At 44.2% G+C, this 25,284-nt stretch overlaps 1 protein-coding gene and 1 pseudogene across 1 annotated transcript; one reads left to right on the top strand and one right to left on the bottom strand.

Annotated features, from left to right (window-relative positions):
* The first annotated feature begins 1,405 nt into the window (after positions 1–1,405).
* Positions 1,406–14,937, top strand: LOC110539143 (ras-like protein family member 10B). The gene is made up of 3 exons (XM_036939654.2): positions 1,406–3,367; positions 8,467–8,591; positions 14,501–14,937. The coding sequence occupies exons 1-3, from the start codon at positions 3,146–3,148 to the stop codon at positions 14,769–14,771; spliced, it is 618 nt and encodes a 205-aa protein (XP_036795549.1). The 5' UTR covers positions 1,406–3,145; the 3' UTR covers positions 14,772–14,937.
* An 8,971-nt stretch (positions 14,938–23,908) lies between these two features.
* On the bottom strand, positions 23,909–25,284 carry LOC149979163 (GAS2-like protein 2A; annotated as a pseudogene).

The following is a 25,284-nucleotide window of genomic DNA, read 5'->3' as shown; positions in this document are numbered from 1 at the left end:
ATATTTAATTCATTCAGATCTAGGATGTGTTATTTTAGTGTTCCCTTTATTTTTTTGAGCAGTGTATAATCTAGACTTCACGTTGAAATATCTTCAGGCCTACAAAAACCTCCAGGCTTCCATAATAGGAGTACATTTAATAAAACATTTTTTTAAATAATTACAGGGGGCAGTTTGGAAAAACTAATCCTGTTTGAATCGTCCTCTGGAATAATGAACATGCTTGATAATAGTTAGGCTACAAGACCCTAATACCCGTCTGAATAGGGCTAAAACATGGAAAATAATAGGGTTATCAGCGTAGAGTGCTCGGCATCATCCCATGGAATCTGTCAAGGCTGCACACAGCAGAAATATCACTGAAATATTATAGTGCCTACACATCACCTTCTATATTCAAACAAAGTAGACATTTTATAGACAAATGGGCAGCATCATGCGCATGTCAGTCCTCTAGAACATAAATGTAGTCTTCCTAGTAGGACTGCAATAATGAGGTGGTGTGTATGTGTGTTTATATCCGTTTTAGTAATCGAGCAAGAGTCGACTTTTTTCGACTCCAAAATCCAGGAGTTGTGCACCTCTAAGTAAAATATCGTGAAAGGTGACTTGGGCCAGACAGGTATGTGGCACGTGGTTACTTAGCAACAGTGTCAAAATAGATTGTTGCTAAGAAACAGCCTCCTTACTTCCCATCGGGTTCACATGTTTCTCAACACATTTTAGTTAATACTAAGGTAGCCTAGTGGTTAGAGCGTTGGGCCAGTAACCGAAAAGGTTGCTAGATCGAGCTGACAAGGTAAAAATCTGTAGTTCTGCCCCTGAACAAGGCAGTTAAACCACTGTTCCTAGGCGGTCATTGTAAATAAGAATTTGTTCTTAACTGACTTGCCTAGTTAAATAAATAAAAATACTTTAGAAGTCAACGACCTAGGCTATTCAGATGGAAAATCAATGCATGTCGGCTACTTCTGATGTAAGAACCCCAGGCACTGTGTAGAAACCACATGGATAATTTCAGTATTATTTTTAATAGTCAAAAAGCAAAGCACGCTGGTTTATGTGTGTCGCACACACAGGGTCACTAAAAATTCCTCAAAACTCCCAAGTGTTCTGGAAATGTTAACAAGAGATAGGACTATAACTCAAATTTCAGTTAACCTACCTTTATCTGACACATCTCTGACAGTGGCAACCCATTTTATTCTCGTGCGGACCGACCTTTCCCTAAAAGGCTAGATTGTTCACAACATATCGGCTGTCGGTTGTTAACATCTCATCTGACAATGAATCTACAGCAGACGTGATGTGATAGCCCTACATTAGCCTACACACTTTAAGGTCTCACCCCTTTTTGCTGCCTGTAATATCTGACAGGCGTTTAGACCGCGTGCTGCCTCTCCACTATCGAGAGAGGATGTTTAGAGAGGATGTTTTATCTTTAGGACTCTTCACTGTATCCACCTGAGCCACGTATCTTTCAGTGGGAAGCCAACGAATGAGGTTATACACACATCAGCATCACCGCAGGTGTATCCGCAGCAGCACTTTGGAATCTACACATTTCACCGCATCGACACCATACTTGTGCGCACGGTAAGATTGTAGTAGCCTATTATTTCTAATCATGTTTACTGATATGGAGTTGTTTAGAGATGCAGCTAAAGTGGTCTATTTAGATGAATTTTATCATGAATTTTTTACAGATATACCTGCTTTTATTCTCACAAAGTTGGGATGTAATTCTGATTGCTTAAGTTTATTTTTGCATTTCATGAAAACCCATTCGCTAACCATAAAGCCTATCAAAAGATGGTGTCAACATTTTTTTGATTTTTAAATATGTGATTGTGCTATTTTGCTTGATCAAATAGCATACTAGGCTACTGGAATTCTTTCACCCAATATGGATTAATTTTGTGCATTTAGTTTCTACGTTGGTGAGTATGTCTTTGCGCAGTTACTCATGTCGGTTCCATGTAGTTTTTGGATGATATTAGATATTAGTCTACTAATTCGGGTAGGCCTATATATTTGGGTTCTGATGGTGTAAGACAGTTGAACTAAGCTCGTGAGGCATACAGTATACTAAGTGTTATTCTTCAAGAATCAATGGTTATATATCATTAATAAAAAAATCTAAGAATGGATGTAGCAACTGCAGATTTTCCATTTAATTTGTTGGAATGACAACTTGTTTGGATAGTGATTGTTGTCTTCTAAAAAAAATAAGTTAATGATGATTATGCAGCTTCAGATATAGTATTGGTGGGAATTTTATAAAACATAGAGGGATTATTGTAGTTGTGCTCATTTCGTAGATTAATCACTCAACATTTTATCAAGTCATTAATGGGATCAGTGCATGTAGCTGTTCAAAAATAAATCTTAGTCTAGTCTCTTAATGCTCTAATGGCTCCAAAACGGCAAGGGAGAGTTGTAGCATCTCCAATAAACCATCTGGAAGACAATACACTGATTTAAGTGACTAAATAAATATTTTGTCATATTTCATTCTAGTTTACAATTTTGTCAATCTCATTCAGAGTGCACAGTGACGTCTTTGGTTTTCACAGAATATTTTATTTAATCTTCTCAGTGTCCTTGTGTATAGGATTTCTATTTATAGTTGGTTGCTTAGCAGCATAGTGCTTTTGTTTCCCTTTTGTAGATGAATGAAAGGCATGCAGTGGTAAAAATAATGCACTTTCCAATAGAACCTCTACTTTCATGTACAAGTACAGAGTGATCCAGGAAATGGTGGAGCGATTTCTGCATAGTGCATCTTTAAGCTCCAAATGAACTAAATAACCCATACCTGTTTGGTGTGTTCCCCTTTTCTGTCTTCCTCCTACTCTCTTTCTCAAATCTCGCTCTTCCAATCTCTTCAATCCCGCTACCTCCCCCTCGCTCTCTTTACCTCTCACTCCCCAATTCCCTTTTCTACCCTCTCTCCTCCCCCAATCCTCTAGTGTGATAGGGGGTGCTGGTGGCCTATGAATGGGGCTGAGCGTGCACCCCACCACCACACCTGCCTCTGCACCCGTGGGGACTATGCGTTGCACAACCCTGAATGCACTAGCCGGTGGTTTGCGAGAACAGGGAAGGGGGCGGAACGTCGGCAGGGGGTCAAGGGGGGCTCAGCATGCCCCCTCCCTTCCGCATCGCTGTGCTGGGGGCGCAGGGTGTGGGCAAGACTGCCATCGTGCAGCGCTTCCTCCACGATGACTACAGCGAGGCGCCTGTCCCGGCAACCAGCCGTGCCCGCCAGGTCCACCTGTCGGCTGCCGTGCTCAATGGCCACGTGCACAACTTGCAGATCACCGACTATCCTGCAATCACCAGTTTCCCCTGCAGCTCACTGCAGGTACTGTCCCACTGAAGCACAATAGTGATGGGAACTGATGTGTGTGGCAGGTTAGACATTGTAGCAAGGTGAAAGGTCCAGTTTAATGTCAGGAGATGAGGAGAGTGGTTTCCTTCTGCTTTGATGCTATCTGTTCCCTGCTATCTAAATGTATTTACATTTGCATAACATACACACACACACATAGATCTGACAGGAGTAGATAAGAGATAAGACAACCTGCTCTCTGTATTCACCTGGAATGTAATTTCTCCTCAACTTCAAATACACTGTATATACAACAGTATGTGGACACCTTTAAATGAGTGGATTTGGCTATTTCAGCCACACCCGTTGCTGACTTGTGTATAAAATCAACCACACAGCCATGCAATCTCCATAGACAAACATTGGCAGTAGAATGGCCTTACTGAAGAGCTCAGTGACTTTCAACGTGGCACTGTCATAGGATGCCACCTTTCCAACAAGTCAGTTCGTCAAATTTCTGCCCTGCTAGAGCTGCCCCGGTCAACTGTAAGTGCTGTTATTGGGAAGTGGAAATGTCTAGGAGCAACAACAGCTCAGCCACAAAGTGGTAGGCCACACAAGCTCACAGAATGGGATGGCCAAGTGCTGAAGAGCGTAGCGCATAAAAATTGTCTGTCCTTGGTTGCAACACTCACTACCGAGTTCCAAACTGCCTCTGGATGCAACTTCAGCACAATAACTGTTTGTTGGGAGCTTCATAAAGTTAGTTTCCATGGCAAAACACCATGCACAATGCCAAGCGTCGGCTGGAGTGGTATAAAGGACATTGGAATTTGGAGCAGTGGAAACGCGTTCTCTGGAGTGATGAATCATGCTTCACCATCTGGCAGTCCCACAGATGAATCTGGTAGTTTGGTGACACCCTGTACACAGAGGTTGGGCAAAAACCCAGCCCTGGAAGTTTCTCATCCTCAGTAGGCCAAGAGGTACTGCTGAGATAGTGGGTGCCATCAACCCCAGCACTCGGAGGCATGTCTTGAACGTGACCGAGCGCCTCCTGTTGAACAAGGAGAGTATAGCCCGATGTATAGCCCGATCGTTTCTTTGTATAATCAAGAGGAGATTTTCTGCTTTAGTATGTGTGCCGAGTCGCCAGTCGCTGCTGAGTCCAAAATTCTGCTTGAACTTGAGCCGGGGGGAGAGCCGTGGCATAACGGGCACTCGGGGGTAGAGTAGATTCCCTCCATCTTCCTTGAGAGTGAACGCATTAGAATGGGTCGCAGCACAAAGTGAAGGGTTCTACCCAAGAGTCTGTGCTCCACTAGAGAGGTGGCAGGCCAGAACTTGGAGTGAACTGTTGGCTGCCCTTCTCTGCACCAGGGGGTGTATCCCTAGGTCGGGCACCCCTTCTTCCCTGCAGGGGAATCAAATGGGCGGGACCTCAATGCGGCTGCAGAAAATTACAGTTTTCCCTATTGGCGGTGCCTGTTTGGGAATCCGAACTGTGGGGTCGGTGTATGCTGTGTCACTGGAAGCCTCCTGCGGAAAGCCCTGGTGCCAGCGAATTGGTCTGGGTTAGGCTTTTTGATAGCTAGGAGATTATGCATCTTTAGCATCAAATCGGTCTGATAAACCAGCAGTATGGTTGTAACATTCAACTGCCATATAGGACGTGCGGTAGACATGTAAACCTTCTGGTAGATGGACATGAAGAAGTGTTCCCTCTTACCAGGGAGAGAAGTACCTGTTAGTGACGAGGAACTGTGTTTGAGGTGGTTGGCCAGTGATGGCTCGACCACCGATGGCTTGCCGAGGCCCAGCTCCCCCATGTCCTTCAAATTCATGCTGGCAAAAATTCTGGTTTGGACCTTGTCGGCCGAGGGTTTGTCCCAATTGCGTTTGGCTTCCGCTATGCAAGCTGGGATAGCTGGGAGGAGTTGCTTGCTTGGGGCGGTGCGAGAGGGGAGTTTCCGTCCATCGTACCAGTCCATCTCTGCGCTGCCACTCCCCATGAGTTTGGGGCACTCAATATTGAGTCTGGTCGCTGCCCGTTTGCAGACATCAAGGAGCGAATATCTATCATCCTCCATCGATGCTCCGCTAAGGGTGAAATAGGGACTAGAGGTAACAGCTTGCACCTCTTTGTGCTCTTCTTCCTCTGCTGTTTGGAGGAGGTTGGTCATGCCCTCGCCATCGCCATGGGTCTGTGAAGTAGTCTCCCTACCCGAAGGCAGTGTGTGAGATGAGCCACATAGGGCTGTTCAGCACACTCTCTGGCAGCAAAAAAACTGTCGGAGAGTGTTAGCGGTAAAAAAACACAACGGATGCATGACAGGGGATTATTGAACACTGCTTCTGCGTGTTCAAGACCTAGGCAGACTTCCTTGCCAGCTATGGTTGCTCCGTAGGGGCACGGTTGTGCTGGGACATGGGCCGGGGTCTTGCTCGGTACCCATTGGGCTGAGCTAGCAGGCTCCATGGCTCCAAAAAACGGCTATCAAAGGGAAATGTAGAACAAAGGGAAACGTAACTCACGTTCGCCACTTGGGCTAGTAGCATAGCTAATTACCATAGTGCTAACCAGATAACGTAATTATTTAAAGGGAAACTTCAGGATTTTGTCACTAAAGCCCTTGATCTACTTCCCCAGACTCAGATGAACTCGTGGATTCCATGTTTATGTCTCTGCATCCAGTATAAAGGAAGTTAGCGATAGTTTCACATGCCAATGCCAACTAGCGTTAGCGTAATGATTGGAAGTCTACAGGAACAGCTAGCATTCCCACAAGCTTCCAGTTATTGCGCTAATGATAGTTAGCAACTTGCTCTAAACTGCACACAGACATACATTTTTTGATCCACGAGTTCATCTGACTCTGTGGAAGTAGATTAAATCATTGCCAAAATCACAAAGTATTCCTTTTAAAATGTGAATGTAGTTAGCTTTTGCCTCGTATTAGCCAAAGAAAGCTAGCTCTATGTTGATCTTGAGATGAACAAAAGTGTGGCTTTCATTCGGTAAGCAGAGAGCAAGCTAGTAATCCTACCCTTCCAGGTAAAAAAGCTAGTCGGTAGACTAGCTATCCAGGTTAGCTAAGCCCTGCAGCTAAGTTAGCTAAGTCTCAGCAACTAGCTGTGTGAAGCTACAGTAGCTACATAAGGAGACAAAGGAATAAAAATCAGCTAATAGCTAATTGTTACCCGAAGTGAATACTTTCCTTTGTGTAAAGTCACCCAACACAGAAGAGGAGAGCTAGCTAGACTATAACTCTTTTGTGAGAAGAGAATGGTCAGAGGGCGGCCGAGTGGCTCTTTAGTATTAAGGGAGGAGCTACCTCATTTGCCACTCGACCTGTCTGGGTCAGACAGATGTGTATGATTGGTTCTTCAAACTACTTAGAGTTTCTGGTGAATCCCACTGTGAGATATTGAAACAAATAATTCAAAGAGAACCCCTGTTTGGGGTAAAACTTCAATCACTTCACATTTCACACTCTACTGATAATTTATACAACCTGGTCTCAGTGCATTTCGCATGATTCTGTACATAAATCTGATACACTCAATTTACAGTGAACAAAAATATAAACGTAGTACATCCAACAAGCCTCACAAGCGCAGACCACGTGTAACTACGCCAGCCAGGTCCTCCACGTCTGGCTTCTTCACTTGCGGGAACGTCTGAGACAAGCCACCCAGACAGATGATGAAACTGTGGATTTGCACAACCAAAGAATCTCTGCCCAAACTGACTGCAGTTTGGCGTCGTAACCGACTTCAGTGGGCAAATACTCACCTTCGATGGCCACTGATATGCTGGCGTAGTGTGCTCTTCACCGATGAAACCCGGTTTCAACTGTACCGGGCAGATGGCAGACAGCGTATATGGAGTCGTGTGGGCGAGCAAACAGAGTGCCCCTTGTTGGCGGTGGGGTTATGGTATGGGCAGACATAAGCTAGAACACAATTGCATTTTATCAATGGCAATTTGAATGCCCAGATATACCGTGATGAGATCCTGAGGCCCACTGTCATGCCATTCATCCACCACCACCACCTTTCAGCATGATAATGCACGGCCCCATGTCACAATGATCTATACACAATTCCTGAAAGCGGAAAATGTCTCAGTTCTTCCATGGCCTGCATACTCACTAGACATGTCACCCATTGTGCAGGTTTGGGATGCTCTGGATTGACATGTATGATGGCGTGTTCCAGTTCCTGCCAATATCCAGCAATTTTGCACAGCCATTGATGAGGCGTGGGACAACATTCCACAGGCCACAATCAACAGCCTGATCAACACGCACATACAGCTAACATTAGCAAGCAAGCTAACGTTAGTCACATAGCTATAATTTGTAACATATCATACGTTTAGCACATTTGTTACAGATTGTATGTTTCGCAAATTCGTCAAATTCGTAACTTATAACACATTTTGAAAATGTGTAAGTTATTGTATGTTTTGCAATTTCGTATCATATAATATGAATTGTAACTCGTAAACATATCATATGAAATGGAGTGTCTCGGATTTGCGTACAGAATAATTATACGAAATGCTCTGAGACCAGGTTGATTTATAAAGTAATCAGTGTTTCATTTGCACTGTGGAGGTACTTGAGGTGTTTTTGAAAAGCTATCCAAGGCAAGCCCTAGCTTGTAAACAATATTTCTCACAGCGAGGAGCCAATTATAAAGCAGAAATTAAATTACAAAAAGTTTGAATTCAATAAGAGAGCAGATTGTGGTCTGGTCATATTGATCAGACAGTAAGCTATGTTGCAAGTCATTTAAACAAATTAACTAGACTAAAATCATTCTCAAAAGTTGTGTGTGTGTGTGCGTGCATGAGTGTGTACAGAATATGTGAAAACTATTGGTCTCCATGCATATATTTAAAATAACATTCCCAGACAAATTAAACATTTTTAAAACAGTGCCATCAGACTTTTACTAGACAAAAGGAAGGTTAATTTGTGTTGCTTCGTAATGAGAGATCTCCCTATGTCTTCTCTCCTCCCTCCTTTCTCCTTTCCTCCCCTTTCTATTCTTGCTAAAATGTTATTCTAGCCATTTTTATTCTCCTTTCTTCACTTTTCTATCTTCTTCCCTCACTCCTCCAGGAGTGGACAGACACCTGCTGCAGAGGAATCCGCAGCGCTCACGTCTACATCCTGGTCTATGACATCTGCTGCTTCGACAGCTTCGAATACGTCAAGACTATGCGCCAGCAGATCCTAGAGACCAGGTGAGGACACGACCTGCATGACAAATAGGGACCAGCTCCAGCTGGCACCGGTTCTTTGAACAGATGTAATTAAGGCTCGCTATGCAATCAGGAGCCCCCACCGCCACACGCACAGAGAACATTTGTTTAACATTTGGACTGAAATCAACATGAGTGGCTCAGACTGCCATGGTCAAGTGTCTTCATAATCACTTTGGCTTTTCTTCACAATTCCTCTATTGTATTTTTGTTCTTTTGAATTCGGTATCCAATGGATGTTGCTGGAAGCGAAAGGCAGTGTGGAGTGGTGTGATGAAAACAGTTTTAACAACACCCACTATACAGAAACTCACTATACACTAGACACTCAGCAGACATTCACTCACTTGTTACAACAATAGTCTTTCACAGTGGTTATCTTACCATAATACAATAAGTTGAGTTACAGTCTGAAAGAACCATTTTATTTCACCTTTATTTAACCAGGTAGGCTAGTTGAGAACAAGTTCTCCTTTACAACTGTGACCTAAAGCAAATTACAATATAGCAATTAAACACTGGAGTGATAGATGTGCAGAAGATGAGTGTGCAAGTAGAGATACTGAGGTGCAAAGGAGAAAATTAAATCAAATAAATAACAATATGGGGATGAGGTAGTTGGATGGACAATTTACAGATGGGCTATGTACAGGTGCAGTGATCTGTGAGCTGCCCTGACAGCTGGTGCTTAAAGCTAGTGAGGGAGATATGAGTCTCCAGCTTCAGAGATTTTTGCAGTTCGTTTCAGTCATTGGCAGCAGCGAACTGGAAGGAAAGGCGGCCAACGTAGGAATTGGCTTTGGGGGTGACCAGTGAAATATACCTGCTGGAGCTCTTGCTGCGGGTGGATGCTGCTATGGTGACCAGTGAGCTGAGATAAGGCGGGGCTTTAACTAGCAAAGACTTATAGATGACCTGGAGCCAGTGGGTTTGGCGACGAGTATGAAGCAAGGGCCAGCCAACGAGACCATACAGGTCGCAGTGGTGGGTAGTATATGGGGCTTTGGTGACAAAACGGATGGCACTCAAATAGACTGCATCCAATTTGTTGAGTAGAGTGTTGGAGGCTATTTTGTAAATGACATCGCCGAAGTCAAGGATCAGTAGGATAGTCAGTTTTACGAGGGTATGTTTGGCAGCATGAGTGAAGGATGCTTTGTTGCAAAATAAGAAGCCAATTCTAGATTTAATTTTGGATTGGAGATGCTTAATGTGAGTCTGGAAGGGGAGTTTACAGTCTAACCAGACCCCTAGGTATTTGTAGATGTTCTGGATAGCGTCGAACAACAACATTGATGTATATGCTGATTCGGTGAGCGAGTTTATTAGCAAGTGCATCGGTGATGTTGTACCCACGGCAACAATTAAAACCTTCCCCAACCAGAAACTGTGGATTGATGGCAGCATTCGTGCAAAACTGAAAGCGCGAACCACGGCGACCGGAAACATGACGGAATACAAACAGTGTAGCTATTCCCTCCGCAAGGCAATCAAACAAGCTAAGTGTCAGTATAGAGACAAAGTAGAGTCGCAATTCAACGGCTCAGACACGAGAGGTATGTGGCAGGGTCTACAGTCAATCACAGACTACAAAAAGAAAACCAGCCTCATTGCGAACCCCGAAGTCTTGCTCCCAGACAAACTAAACAACTTCTTTGCTCGCTTTGAGGACAATACAGTGCAACCGACACGACCCGCTACCAAAACCTGCGATCTCTCCTTCACCGCAGCCAACGTGAGTAAAACATTTAAACGTGTTAACCCTCGTAAGGCTGCCGGCCCAGATGGCATCCCTAGCTGCGTCCTCAGAGCATGCGCAGAACAGCTGGCTGGTGTGTTTACTGACATATTCAACCAATCCCTATCCCAGTCTGCTGTTCCCACATGCTTCAAGAGGGCCACCATTGTTCCTGTTCCCAAGAAAGCTAAGGTAATTGAGCTAAACGACTATCGCCCCATAGCACTCACTTCTGTTATCATGAAGTGCTTTGAGAGACTAGCCAAGAATCATATCGCCTCCATCCTATCTGACACCCTAGACCCACTCCAATTTGCGTACCGCACCAATAGGTCAACAGACGACGCAATCACATTGCACACTGCCCTAACCCATCTGGACAAGAGGAATACCTATATAAGAATGCTGTTCATCGACTACAGCTCGGCATTTAACACCATAGTGCCCTCCAAGCTCGTCATCAAGCTCGAGACCCTGGGTCTCGAACCCCGTCCTGTGCAACTGGGTCCTGGATTTTCTGACGGGCTGCCTCCAGGTGGTGAGGGTAGGAAACAAGGATCAGATATTACTACATGGTCGGAACTAGAATCACAAGCATTTCACTATTAACATCTGCTAACCATGTGTATGTAACTAATAAAATGTGATTTGATGTCCACATATTCTAAGTCAGAACCGTCCAGAGTAGTGATGCTGGATTGGCGGGCAGGTGCTGGTAGCGATCGGTTGAAGAGCATGCATTTAGTTTTACTTGCATTTAAGAGCAGTTGGAGGACACGGAAGGAGAGTTGTATGGCATTGAAGCTCACCTCGAGGTTAGTTAACACAGTGTCCAAAGAAGGGCCAGAAGTATACAGAATGGCATCGTCTGCTTAGAGGTGGATCAGAGAATCACCAGCAGCAAGAGTGACATCATTGATGTATACAGAGAAAAGAGTCGGCGTGAGAATTGAACCTTGTGGCACCCCCATAGAGACTGCCAGAGTACCAGACAACAGGCCCTCCAATTTGACACACTGAGCTCTATCTGAGAAGTAGTTGGTGAACCAGGCGAGGCAGCCAATTGAGAGACCAAGCCTGTTGAAACTGCCGATAAGAATGTGGTGATTGACAGATTCTAATGCCTTGGCCCGGTCTATGAATACAGCTGCACAGTATTGTCTCTATCGATGGAGGTTATGATATCATTTAGGACCTTGAGCATGGCTGAGGTGCACCCATGACCAGCTCGGAAACCAGATTGCATAGCGGAGAAGGTACAGTGGGATTTGAAATGGTTGGTGATCTGTTTGTTAACTTGGCTTTCGAAGACCTTAGAAAGGCAGGGTAGGATAGATATAGGTCTGTAGCAGTTTGGGTCTAGAGTGTCTCCCCCTTTGAAGAGGGGGATGACCGTGGCAGCTTTCCAATCTTTGGGTATCTCAGACGATACGAAAGAGAGTTTGAACAGGCTAGTAATAGGGGTTGCAACAATTTCGGCTGATAATTTTAGAAAGAGAGGGTCCAGATTGTCTAGCCCTGCTGATTTGTAGGGATCCAGATTTTGCAGCTCTTTCAAAACATCCGCTATTTGGATTTGGGTGAAGGAGAAATGGTGGAGGCTTGGGCAAGTTGCTGTGGGGGTGTACAGGGCTGTTGACCAGGGTAGGGGTGGCCAGGTGAGAAGCTTGGGCAGCTGTAGAAAAATGCTTATTGACATTCTCAATTATAGTGGATTTAATCGGTGGTGACAGTGTTTCCTAGCCTCAGTCCAGTGGGCAGCTGGGAGGAGCTAATCTTATTCTCCATGGACTTTACAGTGTCCCAGAACTTTTTGGAGTTTGTTCTGCGGGATGCAAATTTCTGTTTGAAAAAGCTAGCCTTTGCTTTCCTAACTGCCTGTGTACATTGGTTCCTAATTGATCATAGGGTCCAGTGAGTAGCTGGGCGGGCTGGAGACATGGCGATTCAGACAGCTAGCGGACTGGGGCTAGCAGATGGGCATTCAGGGGACGTCGCAACGGAGGAGCCTGTTGAAAAAAAAACTCGGGCGGATTACGTCGGTAGTCCAGTCGTGATGGATCAGCGGGGCTCCATATCGGCAATAAAAGGGGTCCTGGCCAATTGTAGCCCAAGGAGTGGCTGATGGACCTCTTCAGCTAGCTGGGAGATGGGCCTAGCATAGGCTAGCTCCAGGCTAATTGGTGCTTGCTTCAGGACAGAGATGTTAGCCAGGAGAAGCCAATCGGATAGCAGCTAGCTAGCTGCGATGATCCAGGTGAAGAGGTTCAGAGCTTGCGGTAGGAATCTGGAGATATGGAGAAAAAGAAGTCCGATAAGCTCTGGGTTGAATCGTGCTGTGCAGACTGGCAGGAGTTGGCCGGGCTAAAGGTTAGCTGATGATTGCTAGCAGTGGCTAGCTGACTACTAGCTAGTAGCTAGTTAGCTGCTGTTGGGGGTTCTGGTTCTAAAGTAAATAAAATAGCAGAACCATACCACATTGGGTGAGGCGGGTTGCAGGAGAGTATGTTGAAGTTGGGGTTAAGAAAAACATAAAAAATGTATGCGAAGAAAATATATATATAAAGATGTATACACGGGACACGACAAAAACAAAGACGCCTGACTGCTACGCCATCTTGGATTTAAAACTGCTATTGTAATAAAGACCTTGTAATATCTAACGTAGTATAAATTAGTTGTAATTCTTCATAACACACCATGGTGAAAATGTATCAAGGCATATGAGTTATTGTAGATTTGGCCTAACCAATCCTCTCGGCCTCAGTTATTGGAAAGTCAATAACGCTTCCTTTTGAATTTGCAAATCGTATCACCTTCGTGGCACTGGGATGTCAAAGTGGATGTCACAGCTGTTCCAGAGGTGACCGTAGGGTCAGGGTGACGGTTACCTGTCATTGGCAGCAGTGATGGATGTGAGGTGTAGTTGTCACATCAGCCTTGTTGGCTGCCGTCACATGGTGACATGGAGGCCTTCAGTTAGCGCCCACTCTGACAGCGCCAAGTGGCCAAGGCTACACAGAGGCTAATGGTGTCAGTGACAACTCCTTTCATAGCCATTCATCTCCCAGTCATCCATTTATGGCGTGGGCTCACCCAGTTATTATTATTATTATTACGCACAAATCATTTAATTTGTTCGATTTCCATGCTAACGGTTTTAGCAGTAAATTCTTGTAAAATCAACGTTTGGAGCAGTGGTCTACATTTTTAAAAAATCAATACGAGAAGCAGAGTGGACAATCTCCCTCCATTGTCCTTTGCACATATTGTTGTCCCACACCATCATGTTGTTCATACTGTTAAAATTGAGCCTTTTGCTTTTAAGGAACTGACAGCTTAGGAAAAGGTATTTATTTCCTAGAAAAGAGGGAACTATCATCATATGGAAGAGACAAAAGCTGAATGCAGAGGCTTGGGGATGGGGAGAGGAGAGTGACACCCTGGGTTTTACTCACGTTTATCTGACGAGGAGTCCCGGGATAACAGGGAGAGCCCGGTGACAGCTTGTCAGTAAGATTCCAGACAAAGCCAGGCGCTGTTGACAGAACAAATGCATTAACCAAGCCTAGTGGAGCAGTGAAGGAGAGACGGGGAATTACAGTAAGCCACAACAGAGAATAGAGAAAAACACACAATGAACACTCACCTCAGACACCCAAGGTTTCAAACTTCCTCTGTAGGAGCTACCAGCATATTACTTTGACAAGATGGGGATCTGTGGGATTTTAAATCTTCCCTCGACTATAACTCAAGGTTTCTGTCAAGGTGTACTTTCGTTAGTAAATTTGTTGAAAATGTCTGGGTTTTTGGTCATGAATATGTCCAGAAACAGCCCTTTATCCTCTCCTTACAAAGAGTCAATTTTGGCCAGGGTTAACAGGGCAGGTGATAACTCTGCTTTAATAGCATCAACTATAACATCATAAAAACCCCTCAGGATATCTTTTTCAGATTTCTCTTGACTGGGTGTGAAGGTTAAAATCTTGGGGTACAAACCTGTCAGTCATAGCTAAGCCTTGCTTTTATGTTATGCTGTGTTTCTGTTTAAATTACTACAGAAAATGAACCACTGTGTGTGCCTGGCATTAGCTGACCACTGGTGTTTAACCTCTCATTCTCACTGTTTTGGTCTCTCTTTTCCTTTTTCCAGGGTGGTGGGCACAGGCGACACACCCATCCTGATTGTGGGAAACAAAAGGGACCTGCAGTGGGGGCGTGTCTTCCCCCGCCATAACGTGTCCGACCTGGTTAGGAAGAACTGGAAGTGCGGCTACGTGGAGTGTTCAGCTAAGTACAACTGGCACGTGCTGCTACTGTTCGGGGAGGCTATGCGCAGTGTGGTCTGTGCCCGCTGCAAACACGTCCATGCCACCATTCGCTTTCAACGGGCACTGAGGAACGAACGCTGCGCCCTCATGTGATTTACTCAGTGACGAGGGATGGGCACCGGAGTGGCATTGGGGGCCATTGGTACAGAAAACCTCCTTAGAAACAGCTGAGAATTATTGATGATCACTGTGACTGACTACCATGAGTGACCACGTTTCTGCCCAATGTGAAACTACAGTATTAAACACCCCTCTGTTTTGCTGCTGATATATGATGACATACAGTGGGGCAAAAAAGTATTTAGTCAGCCACCAATTGTGCAAGTACTCCCACTTAAAAAGATGAGAGAGGCCTGTAATTGTCATCATAGGTACACTTCAACTATGACAGACAAAATGAGAAAAAAAATCCAGAAAATCACATTGTAGGATTTTTTATGAATTTATTTGCTAATTATGGTGGAAAATAAGTATTTGGTCAATAACAAAAGTTTATCTTAATACTTTGTTATATACCCTTTGTTGGCAATGACAGAGTTCAAACGTTTTCTGTAAGTCTTCACAAGGTTTTCACACACTGTTGCTGGTATTTTGGCCCATTCCTCCATGCAGATCTCCTCTAGAGCAGTGATGTTTTGGGGCTGTTGCTGGGCAACACGGACTTTCAACTCCCTCCAAAGATTTTCTATGGGGTCGAGATCTGGAGACTGGCTAGGCCACTCCAGGACCTTGAAATGCTTCTTACGAAGCCACTCCTTCGTTGCCCGGGCGATGTGTTTGGGATCATTGTCATGCTGAAAGACCCAGCCACATTTCATCTTCAATGCCCTTGCTGATGGAAGGAGGTTTTCACTCAAAATCTCACAATACATGGCCCCATTCATTCTTTCCTTTACACAGATCAGTCGTCCTGGTCCCTTTGCAGAAAAACAGCCCCAAAGCATGATGTTTCCACCCCCATGCTTCACAGTAGGTATGGTGTTCTTTGGATGCAACTCAGCATTCTTTGTCCTCCAAACACGACGAGGTGAGTTTTTACCAAAAAGTTCTATTTTGGTTTCATCTGACCATATGACATTCTCCCAATCTTCTTCTGAATCATCCAAATGCTCTCTAGCAAACTTCAGACGGGCCTGGACATGTACTGGCTTAAGCAGGGGGACACGTCTGGCACTGCAGGATTTGAGTCCCTGGCGGCGTAGTGTGTTACTGATGGTAGGCTTTGTTACTTTGGTCCCAGCTCTCTGCAGGTCATTCACTAGGTCCCCCAGTGTGGTTCTGGGATTTTTGCTCACCGTTCTTGTGATCATTTTGACCCCATGGGGTGAGATCTTGCGTGGAGCCCCAGATCGAGGGAGATTATCAGTGGTCTTGTATGTCTTCCATTTCCTAATAATTGCTCCCACAGTTGATTTCTTCAAACCAAGCTGCTTACCTATTGCAGATTCAGTCTTCCCAGCCTGGTGCAGGTCTACAATTTTGTTTCTGGTGTCCTTTGACAGCTCTTTGGTCTTGGCCATAGTGGAGTTTGGAGTGTGACTGTTTGAGGTTGGGTACAGGTGTCTTTTATACTGATAACAAGTTCAAATAGGTGCCATTAATACAGGTAACGAGTGGAGGAGAGAGGAGCCTCTTAAAGAAGAAGTTACAGGTCTGTGAGAGCCAGAAATCTTGCTTGTTTGTAGGTGACCAAATACTTACTTTCCACCATAATTTGCAAATAGATTCATTAAAAATCCTACAATGTGATTTTCTGGACTTTTTTTTTCTAATTTTGTCTGTCATAGTTGAAGTGTACCTATGATGAAAATTACAGGCCTCTCATCTTTTTAAGTGGGAGAACTTGCACAATTGGTGGTTGACTAAATACTTTTTTGCCCCACTGTACTTGATCAGATGGAGAGTACTACCCTATCCATCTTTGTAAAGCGTCTTTGATCTTTTCTTGACTTGGAAGCAGTTAAACCAACCAAAACCCGTGGCTGTACAATTTTGAACTCATCCAAGTGCACTAAAGAAACTTTCCAGCATCTGTTGTTTGATTAACCTGGGCGTTGATCAATGTATGACATTGCTAATGTCAAAGCCCCCTTTGGAGTGGGACTGAGGCTGGCATCTGCTGATGCGGGGACAGGCAGATGGATCCTTCCATTCCTGGGGCTCAGTGCATTCTCTTTCTCTGCACTGATATGTCTTGAAGGTGCAGACTTGAGTGTAAAATCCTTAAAGGCAGCATTACGAATTCCATACCCAACCACTCAAACACTACAAGCACAAACGAAGAACCCAACTGTCATTCAATTTAAGCCAATCGTAAAGGACCCTCTCCTTCACACTTTCAGAAACCAAAACAAACAACCGTAGGGACACAGTGTCCCACACAGTGTTTAATCTTCTAATAGCTTACAAAACACTGACCGTCCTTACCAGAGAACTGTCTCTTTCATTTCCTGAGGACACATCACTTTTTACATCAGGGTTTCTAGTCCTTGGCGGAGGTTTAAACAAGCGTAGTGAACTTCAAAGAGGATGGTGATATGTTATTTGGAGTAATATCACCAAATCCAATCCAACTTTTACGCTCCAACCGCAAACACAACCTTGTACATCATAAATCTACAATTGTAGATGCACATGATAAGGGTTTTTAACACAATATAATGCGACAAAATACTTTTGCAAGGCACTGGATGTATTGTATAAAAGTTGTGTTATTTGTTTTGTCAACAATCTACACAACATACTCTAATGTCAAAGTGGAAGAAGATAAAGATAAATACAAATTTAGAACAAAAATATAGTCATTGCATAAGTATTCAGCCCCTTTGTTTAGGCAAGCCTAAATTAGTTCAGGAGTAACATTTGGCTTAACAAATCACATAAGAAGTTACATGGACTCACTCTGTGTGAAATAATAGGGGTTGATGTGATTTTTTTAATGACTAACCCTTCATCTGTCCTCCATATATACAACATCTGTAAGGTCCCTCAGTCAAATTGGTAACAATAACAAATCAGACATTGAATATCTCTTTAAGCATGGTCAAGTTAATAATTATACTGTGGATTATGTATTAAACCACCCAGACTCAAAGACACAGTTATCCTTCTGAACTGAGCCACAGGACAGGAATGAAACTGCTCAGGGATGTCACCATGAGGCCATTGGGGATTTTAAAACAGCTACAGAGTTCAATGGCTGTCATGGGAGAACGCTGAGGTTGGATCAACAACAATATGACAGTGAAAAGAAGAATTCAAGTATACAGAATAAAATACTGGGGAGTTTTTCAGGATAAAAAGAAACAGGATGGAGTGTGTTTGCACAGGCAAAATCCTAGACAAAAACCTGCTTCAGGGCCTCACGAGTGGCGCAGCGGTCTAAGGCACTGCATTGCAGTGTTGTGGCATCACTACAGCCTGGGGTTCGATCCCAGCCGTGACCGGGAGTCCCATAGAGCGGCGCACAATTGGACTAGCGTCGTCCGGGTTAGGGGAGGGTATGGCTAGGAGGGCTTTACTTGGCTCATCGTGCTCTAGCCACTCCTTGTTGGCGTGCCGGGCAGCTGCAGGCTGACTTCGGTCGTCAGTTGAACAGTGTTTCCTCCGACACATTGGTGCAGCTGGCTTCCGGATTAAGTGAGCGGGTGTTAAGTGCGGCTTGGCAGATCATGTTCCGGAGGACGCATGACTCAACCTTCGCCTGTCTTGACGCATTGAGACAAGATCGCAATCACGAAATTGGGGAGAAAAAGGTAGTAAAAATTACAACAACAAGAAAGTGATAAAAAAAATGCTACCTGCTTCAGTCTGCTTTACACCAGACATTAGGAGAGGAATTCCCCTTCCAGTGGGACAATAACCTACAACACAGGGCCACATCTACACTGCAGTTGCTTACCAAGAAGACAGTGAATATTCCTGAGTGGCCAAGTTCCAGTTAACTTAGGGCCTAGATTCAATCAGATCAAGCGTTAACCGGTGTCTGCACACCTGCATAGCGGATGTTTTGGCAATGTCAGAGGTGGAACTACTTTGGATCATTCAAATCTGAGTAGCTGCTCTTGCAATCATTGTCACGGAAGTCACATCCTCCGAGAAAGTGTAGGCTATATAGACATTTTTATGCTCAAGTTGAAAAATGATTAAACAAAATAATGAGGATTTCTATTATCCTAATTGAGGTGGTGTAGATTACATCTCACATACCAGTGTTCCAACTTGTAAACAAGGCTGCATGGGATTTCTGTTAATGCCACTCCATGCAGCCAATGACAATGTCCGCTTTAGGTACAATGCAGAGAGCCACTTGTGGATCTGACATCTCTAACGCAGTTCCAACACCGTCAAAACAAGCGCTATGTGGATGTCGGCTAAAGCGGATCTGATTGAATAGAGCCCTAAATAAGCTTGAAAATCTATAGCAAAACTTAAATTGCGGTCTAGACAGAATTTTTTAAAGAATAAAGCAAATATTGCACAATCCAGGTGTGCAAAGCTCTTATAGACTTACCCAAGAAGACTCACAGCTGTAATCGATGCCAAAGGTGTTTCTAACATGTAATGCATTAGGGAGTTGAATACTTATGCAACAACTATATTTTAGTTATTACATTTTTATAAATCAATTTTAATGCCACTTTGTAACACAATAAAATGTGAAGGAATCCAGTCTGAAACTTTTGCAAGGCACTTTGTACCTACAAACACAAGTCAAACCAAACCCCTGATACCAGCCTGTTAATAATGAGATATTATAAAAAGAGGTCTTGTCACGGCCATTGGAAAAAGAGGACCAAGGTGCAGCGTGGTGGGCGTACATACTTTTAATAGTAGATGTCACCGACAAAACAATAAACAATACAGACACAAACCGTGATGCTTAAGGCTATGTGCCATCAAACAAAGTTAACTTCCCACAAACACAGGTGGGAAAAAGGGTACCTAAGTATGGTTCCCAATCAGAGACAACGATAGACAGCTGTCCCTGATTGAGAACCATACCCGGCCAAAACCTAGAAATAGAAAATCATAGAAACACAAAACATGGAATGCCCACCCCAACTCACACCCTGACCAAATCAAAATAGAGACATAAAAAGGATCTCTAAGGTCAGGGCGTGACAGGTCTAAATGTAATTAAATACTTTAGACAGTTGTTGCCAACATATCGGCCTGTTCAGGTTCTCTAAACTGCTAAATACAGCAATAAATACACATTCCCTGCTTGAATCATGGCAACCTTTGATAAAACAGTAAGCTATTTTGGAATAAGGGGGAAATATAGGATACACTTGTTCCTAGAAGGTTGCATTCAATGAAAGGACAATACTATTATGAAGAATACAATGCAGATACTAGCCTACCTGACTAGAACCACTTGTGTATAAGACAGAGAGTGTTTGAGTGGAACAAGATTTGTGTAATACTATAAGAAGATTGCTTCATGATATTGACAAACTGCCAAACTGCCAGGTGGCATAAGTATTTGATCTGTGTCTGGGCAATCACATTGCTTAAGGAGAGCCTCAAATGTTTGTAACAGCCCTCGAAATCAGAACAGCACTGAATTACTGTCATGTCCTGTGATTTTAACGATCCTCTTCCTAAATATAAAATTACTTTAAATACTGTATGCTGATGAGCTACCTGACTGTGTATGATTACAAAGATGAATGAGAAATAGCACTGTGTTGATGTGAAGCTATAATTACGAAGGGCACAGTCATCCTATTGGCTGGTCTGTTTCATGATTATGTCATAATAATTTGATACTCCACAGGTAGGTCTGTCTGGTTTATAATACATGCTAGAGAAACTCAACCGACTCTATAAATCTCATAAAGACCACTGCCTTGAATTTACCCCACAGGTCATATTGACTTAGATACTTTTCCCTCCTCCACTGCCTGTATCATATCTTACCATTCCAATAAAATCAATTATTTTCAGGATACCTGTTGAATTTCCCAAGGTCTGAATGAATGCCCCTTCCCATGAGAACCATTATGCTGGTATTGCGAGGTGGTGTCTAAAATATCAGTATTTTTATTTAACCTTTTATTTAATTAACTAGGTCAGTAAATTATTTATAATGACGGCCTATGGGACTCCTAATCATGGCCGGTTGTGATACAACCTGGAATCGAACCAGGGTCTGTAGTGACGCCTCTAAAACTGAGATGCAGTGTCTTAGAACGCTGTGCCACTAGGAAACCCTGGAGTATTGTGATCTACTGGAGGGGTATATTGAACCTGGGGGCGTCACAAGGAAATAACCATCAGTTGTGAATTAGAAGATGTTTAAATCAATTGTTCAACAAACTCAACACGTGCCTGTTTTGAGAAATTAAGTTGCTGAAAAAAACAACTGAATTTGAGTTCAAGGCTACTGGATGCTGATCCCTGGTATGTCCCCGTATGTATTGTTCTTCCTTAGTACAGTTCATCCCAGTGTGTGTGTGTCTCGCTGGCCGGCCCCACAGACAGTGGCGGTAATTGAAGGAGTATTCCTAGTCAACTCAGAGGCGAGGAGCGTGACGCGAGAGCGAGCGGATGAGGAACAAGCACAGCTGCTTTAGTGCTACGGGCTGCAGCTTTGACAGGGATATTAATAGCTCCAGACTTGATCTTCCAAGCAGCATTTCACCAGAGGGTTATTTCTAAGTCTGTAGCCACAAAACTCAATACACACAAGGTGACGAGGACAGCATCTGAGCTGAAGTGGAGCAATCAGAGGATGCTAAAATAGCGACCCGCAGAACTGTTTAATGAGAGGGTCACTCCTGGGAGGCAGAGGTCAATTAAAAAAAGAATGCCTTGCACAATTACATTTTCAAAAATCTATTCAAAGTTAATTATCTGTGATTCAGCTCTTAAGACACACATACATCATGAATCTAAAACGTTCAAATCTTACATAAAAAATACATTAGCAAAAGAGTTTGTGGCTCCAGCCACCAAAGGTGTCCGATCTCATGCTGCGTGACTGTGTGTGAGGGTGTTAATGTCTATCTGTGTCTTTGAGAATGTGTGTTTTCAGCCTTGTATCAATACTGGGTCTGTGGGTCTTGGTGAGATTCTCTGCTTATCTTCTGTGCTCTGATAGAACGGATCCTGGTGTAATGTGGGCAGCAGCTGTGAGACGCCCGACTGTGTCTGCCCGCTGCCTCTGTTTGTGTTCCTTTGTGAGTGGAGAGCTACTGGGAGTCAACATTGAAGTGGAAATCTGACCTCCAAATTTCCCTTACATATAAAATCCCAGGGAATGTAAAACATTAAGCTTTCGGAGAATAGAGAAGAATCGTGGGGGAAAATTGCTATTTTCTTTTGGAATAAAGGCAAATATGATTACCAGAGCATTGAAATAGTGTTGTGTTTTGGGTTAAAATATTTTTATCTGTGCAGTGCACACAGGATAAGTGAAACATTTTTAACTGAAACTGAGCATTATAATTGAAAACATTTATATTTGTTGAGGTAAATGCTCCACTGAATGCTGATAATCTTTCACCACCACTCTGTGTGGTCTGATGCATCAAAAATGATGTAGTATACTATAGTACCTGTACAGTCGTGGCCAAAAGTTTTGAGAATGACACAAATATTAATTTCCACAAAGTTTGCTGCTTCAGTGACTTTAGATATTTTTGTCAGATGTTACTATGGAATACTGAAGTATAACTGCAAGCATTTCATAAGTGTCAAAGGCTTGAATTGACAATTACATGAAGTTGATGCAAATAATCAATATTTGCAGTGATATGACCCTTCTTTTTCTAGACCTCTGCAATCCGCCCTGGCATGCTGTCAATTAACTTCTGGGCCACATCCTGACTGATGGCAGCCCATTCTTGCATAATCAATGCTTGGAGTTTGTCAGAATTTGTGGGTTTTTGTTTGTCCACCCGCCTCTTGAGGATTGACGACAAGTTCTCAATGGGATTAAGGTCTGGGGAGTTTCCTGGCCATGGACCCAAAATATAAATGTTTTGTTCCCCGAACCACTTAGTTATCACTTTTGCCTAATGGAAAGGTGCTCCATCATGCTGGAAAAGGCATTGTTCATCACCAAACTGTTCCTGGATGGTTGGGAAAAGTTGCTCTCGGAGGATGTGTTGGTACCATTCTTTATTCATGGCTGTGTTCTTAGGCAAAATTGTTAGTGCGCCCACTTCCTTGGCTGAGAAGCAAACCCACACATGAATGGTCTCAGGATGCTTTACTGTTGGCATGACACATGACTGATGGTAGCGCTCACCTCGTCTTCTCCGGACAAGCTTTTTTCCAAAGGCCCCAAACAATCAGAAAGGAGATTCATCAGAGAAAATGACTTTACCCCAGTCCTCAGCAGTCCAATCCCTGTACCTTTTGCAGAATATCAGTCTGTCCCTGATGTTTTCCTGGAGAAAAGTGGCTTCTTTGCTGCCCTTCTTGACACCAGGCCATCCTCCAAAAGTCTTTGCCTCACTGTGCGTGCAGATGCACTCACACCTGCCTGCTGCTATTCATGAGTAAGCTCTGTACTAGTGGTGCCCTGATCCCACAGCTGAATCAACTTTAGGAGACGGTCCTGGCGCTTGCTGAACTTTCTTGGGCGCCCTGAAGCCTTCTTCACAACAATTGAACCGCTCTCCTTGAAGTTCTTGATGATCTGATAAATGGTTGATTTAGGTGCAATCTTACAGGCAGCAATATCCTTGCCTTTGAAGCCCTTTTTGTGCGAAGCAATGATGACGACACGTGTTTCCTTGCAGGTAACCATGGCTGACAGAGGAAGAACAATGATTCCAAGCACCTCCCTCCTTTTGAAGCTTCCAGTCTGTTATTCGTACTCAATCAGCATGACAGAGTGATCTCCAGCCTTGTCCTCGTCAACACTCACACCTGTGTTAACGAGAGAATCACTGACATGTCAGCTGGTCCTTTTGTGGCAGGGCTGAAATGCAGTGGAAATGTTTTTTGGGGGATTCAGTTCAATTGCATGGAAAAGAGGGACTTTGCAATTAATTGCAATTCATCTGATCACTCTTCATAACATTCTGGAGTATATGCAAATTGCCATCATACAAACTGAGGCAGCAGACTTTGTGAAAATTTATATTTGGCCACGACTGTACATTACCATCCAAAACTAGTAATGTTCCCTTGACTATTGCAATTGGCTATGGAAGTGAAATGTAAGGGGTTAGACCCAGGGCTCCTGCTCCGGGTCCACTGCTGTCTCCTGTTTAGGCGTTTGGCACTGCCTTAGCCTCACTGTGGCCTCGTAGCCATGCTGCCTGTAGCTCTGATACCTTTCCGTGGAGCCCTGTCTGTCTGCCTGTAGTGGTGAGGTGTGTGTGTTGCTTGTCTATGTGTGTGTCCCTTCTGGACCCTCTGTAGGAGATTGGGGTGGGGATCCACGTGGGCTTCCTGCCTAGTCTGTAGTGCCTGGGATGGACTCTGGGCCGAAGCTTCAGCTTGTAGATGGAGGGCACCCTCTCTGGTTTCTTCAAGGTCCTCTTCTGACTGAAATAGCCTGTTGAAACCAAAGAAAGGGTATCTGAGCCTGTTGTGATAGTGGCTCTGGAGTTCCTTGCATGTGAAGTGGCTTCTGTCACCCTGCGCCTGCGCCTGCTGCTAATGCTAACTCCATTCGCAGAGTCAGGAGAGGTTGTAGAATCAGTGGACAGCTCTTTCGACTCTACACTGTAGTCCAGAGAGGACCAGGAGCTGGTCACACAAGCTTTTGCCACATTGAGGTTTAAGTTTGAGTCCACCACCTCTGAGCTGCTGCATGTCTCTCTACTGGCTCTAGGGCTGTGTGTTCACCCAGCTCTCCACACACACCTTCTCCAGCAGCCTCTTCCCTTTGGAGAGTTCAGCGATGACGACATCGAAGCTGGCCTCACCTGGATTGTGTGACATTAGAGGCTGAGGTATGTGGAGATGGTTTGGACCCAGCTGGAACAGTAGAGAATCTACCATGGACATTCTGAGTAGGTTCGTATTGACCGTTTTCCTCGCTGTCGTCTGGGAGGTTGTGGCTGTATTCTGAGTTGACGCTGAGCTGCTAGAGGTTGGACAGGATTTCGTGCTCCAGACACGGGTACAGACTGACTTCCCGGGCTGATGGGGGAGGGGTGAAGAGGTAAACACTGTCTATCGCTCTGTCTCCTGCCCTAAAGATTTTGCCACATAGTTATGGATACTCAGGCTCTTCAAGGTTTGCCTCAGTGCTTTTGTGAGAAGCCTTGACAGGAAAGCCAAATGCATTTGGTCTCATCAGGTTCTGTATTCTCTTGTGGATGGAGTTGCTGTTTATAGAGCTGTGTGGAAGGGTTGGTTGTGATGTCATAAGGGGTGGGTTTCTTATTTTGATCCCTCCTCAAGTTTCCCCCAATGGGTGTGAAGGGCCTGACTCTGGGTTCCCCAGAAGATTGTTCACAGCATGTTTTGACTGGACAGAACGTGCAAATTATATCTGAGCTCTTTTGAGGAGTATCACTTTCTTCAGGCTACTGGATAGTGATGATGGGTTGTTTGGGGCCGACAGGGGTAAATCTGGCGGGCTGTAGTCTCTGACGGGTGTAGCGACCCTTGCCGTGTTGGGTTCTCCATGCAT

Source organism: Oncorhynchus mykiss, chromosome 12 (assembly GCF_057628025.1).
Source record: "Oncorhynchus mykiss isolate SJ-2025 chromosome 12, ASM5762802v1, whole genome shotgun sequence".
Classification (NCBI taxonomy): domain Eukaryota; kingdom Metazoa; phylum Chordata; class Actinopteri; order Salmoniformes; family Salmonidae; genus Oncorhynchus; species Oncorhynchus mykiss.
The sequence above is the reverse complement of the archived record's forward strand: the minus strand, read 5'-3'. Positions and strand labels throughout refer to the sequence as shown.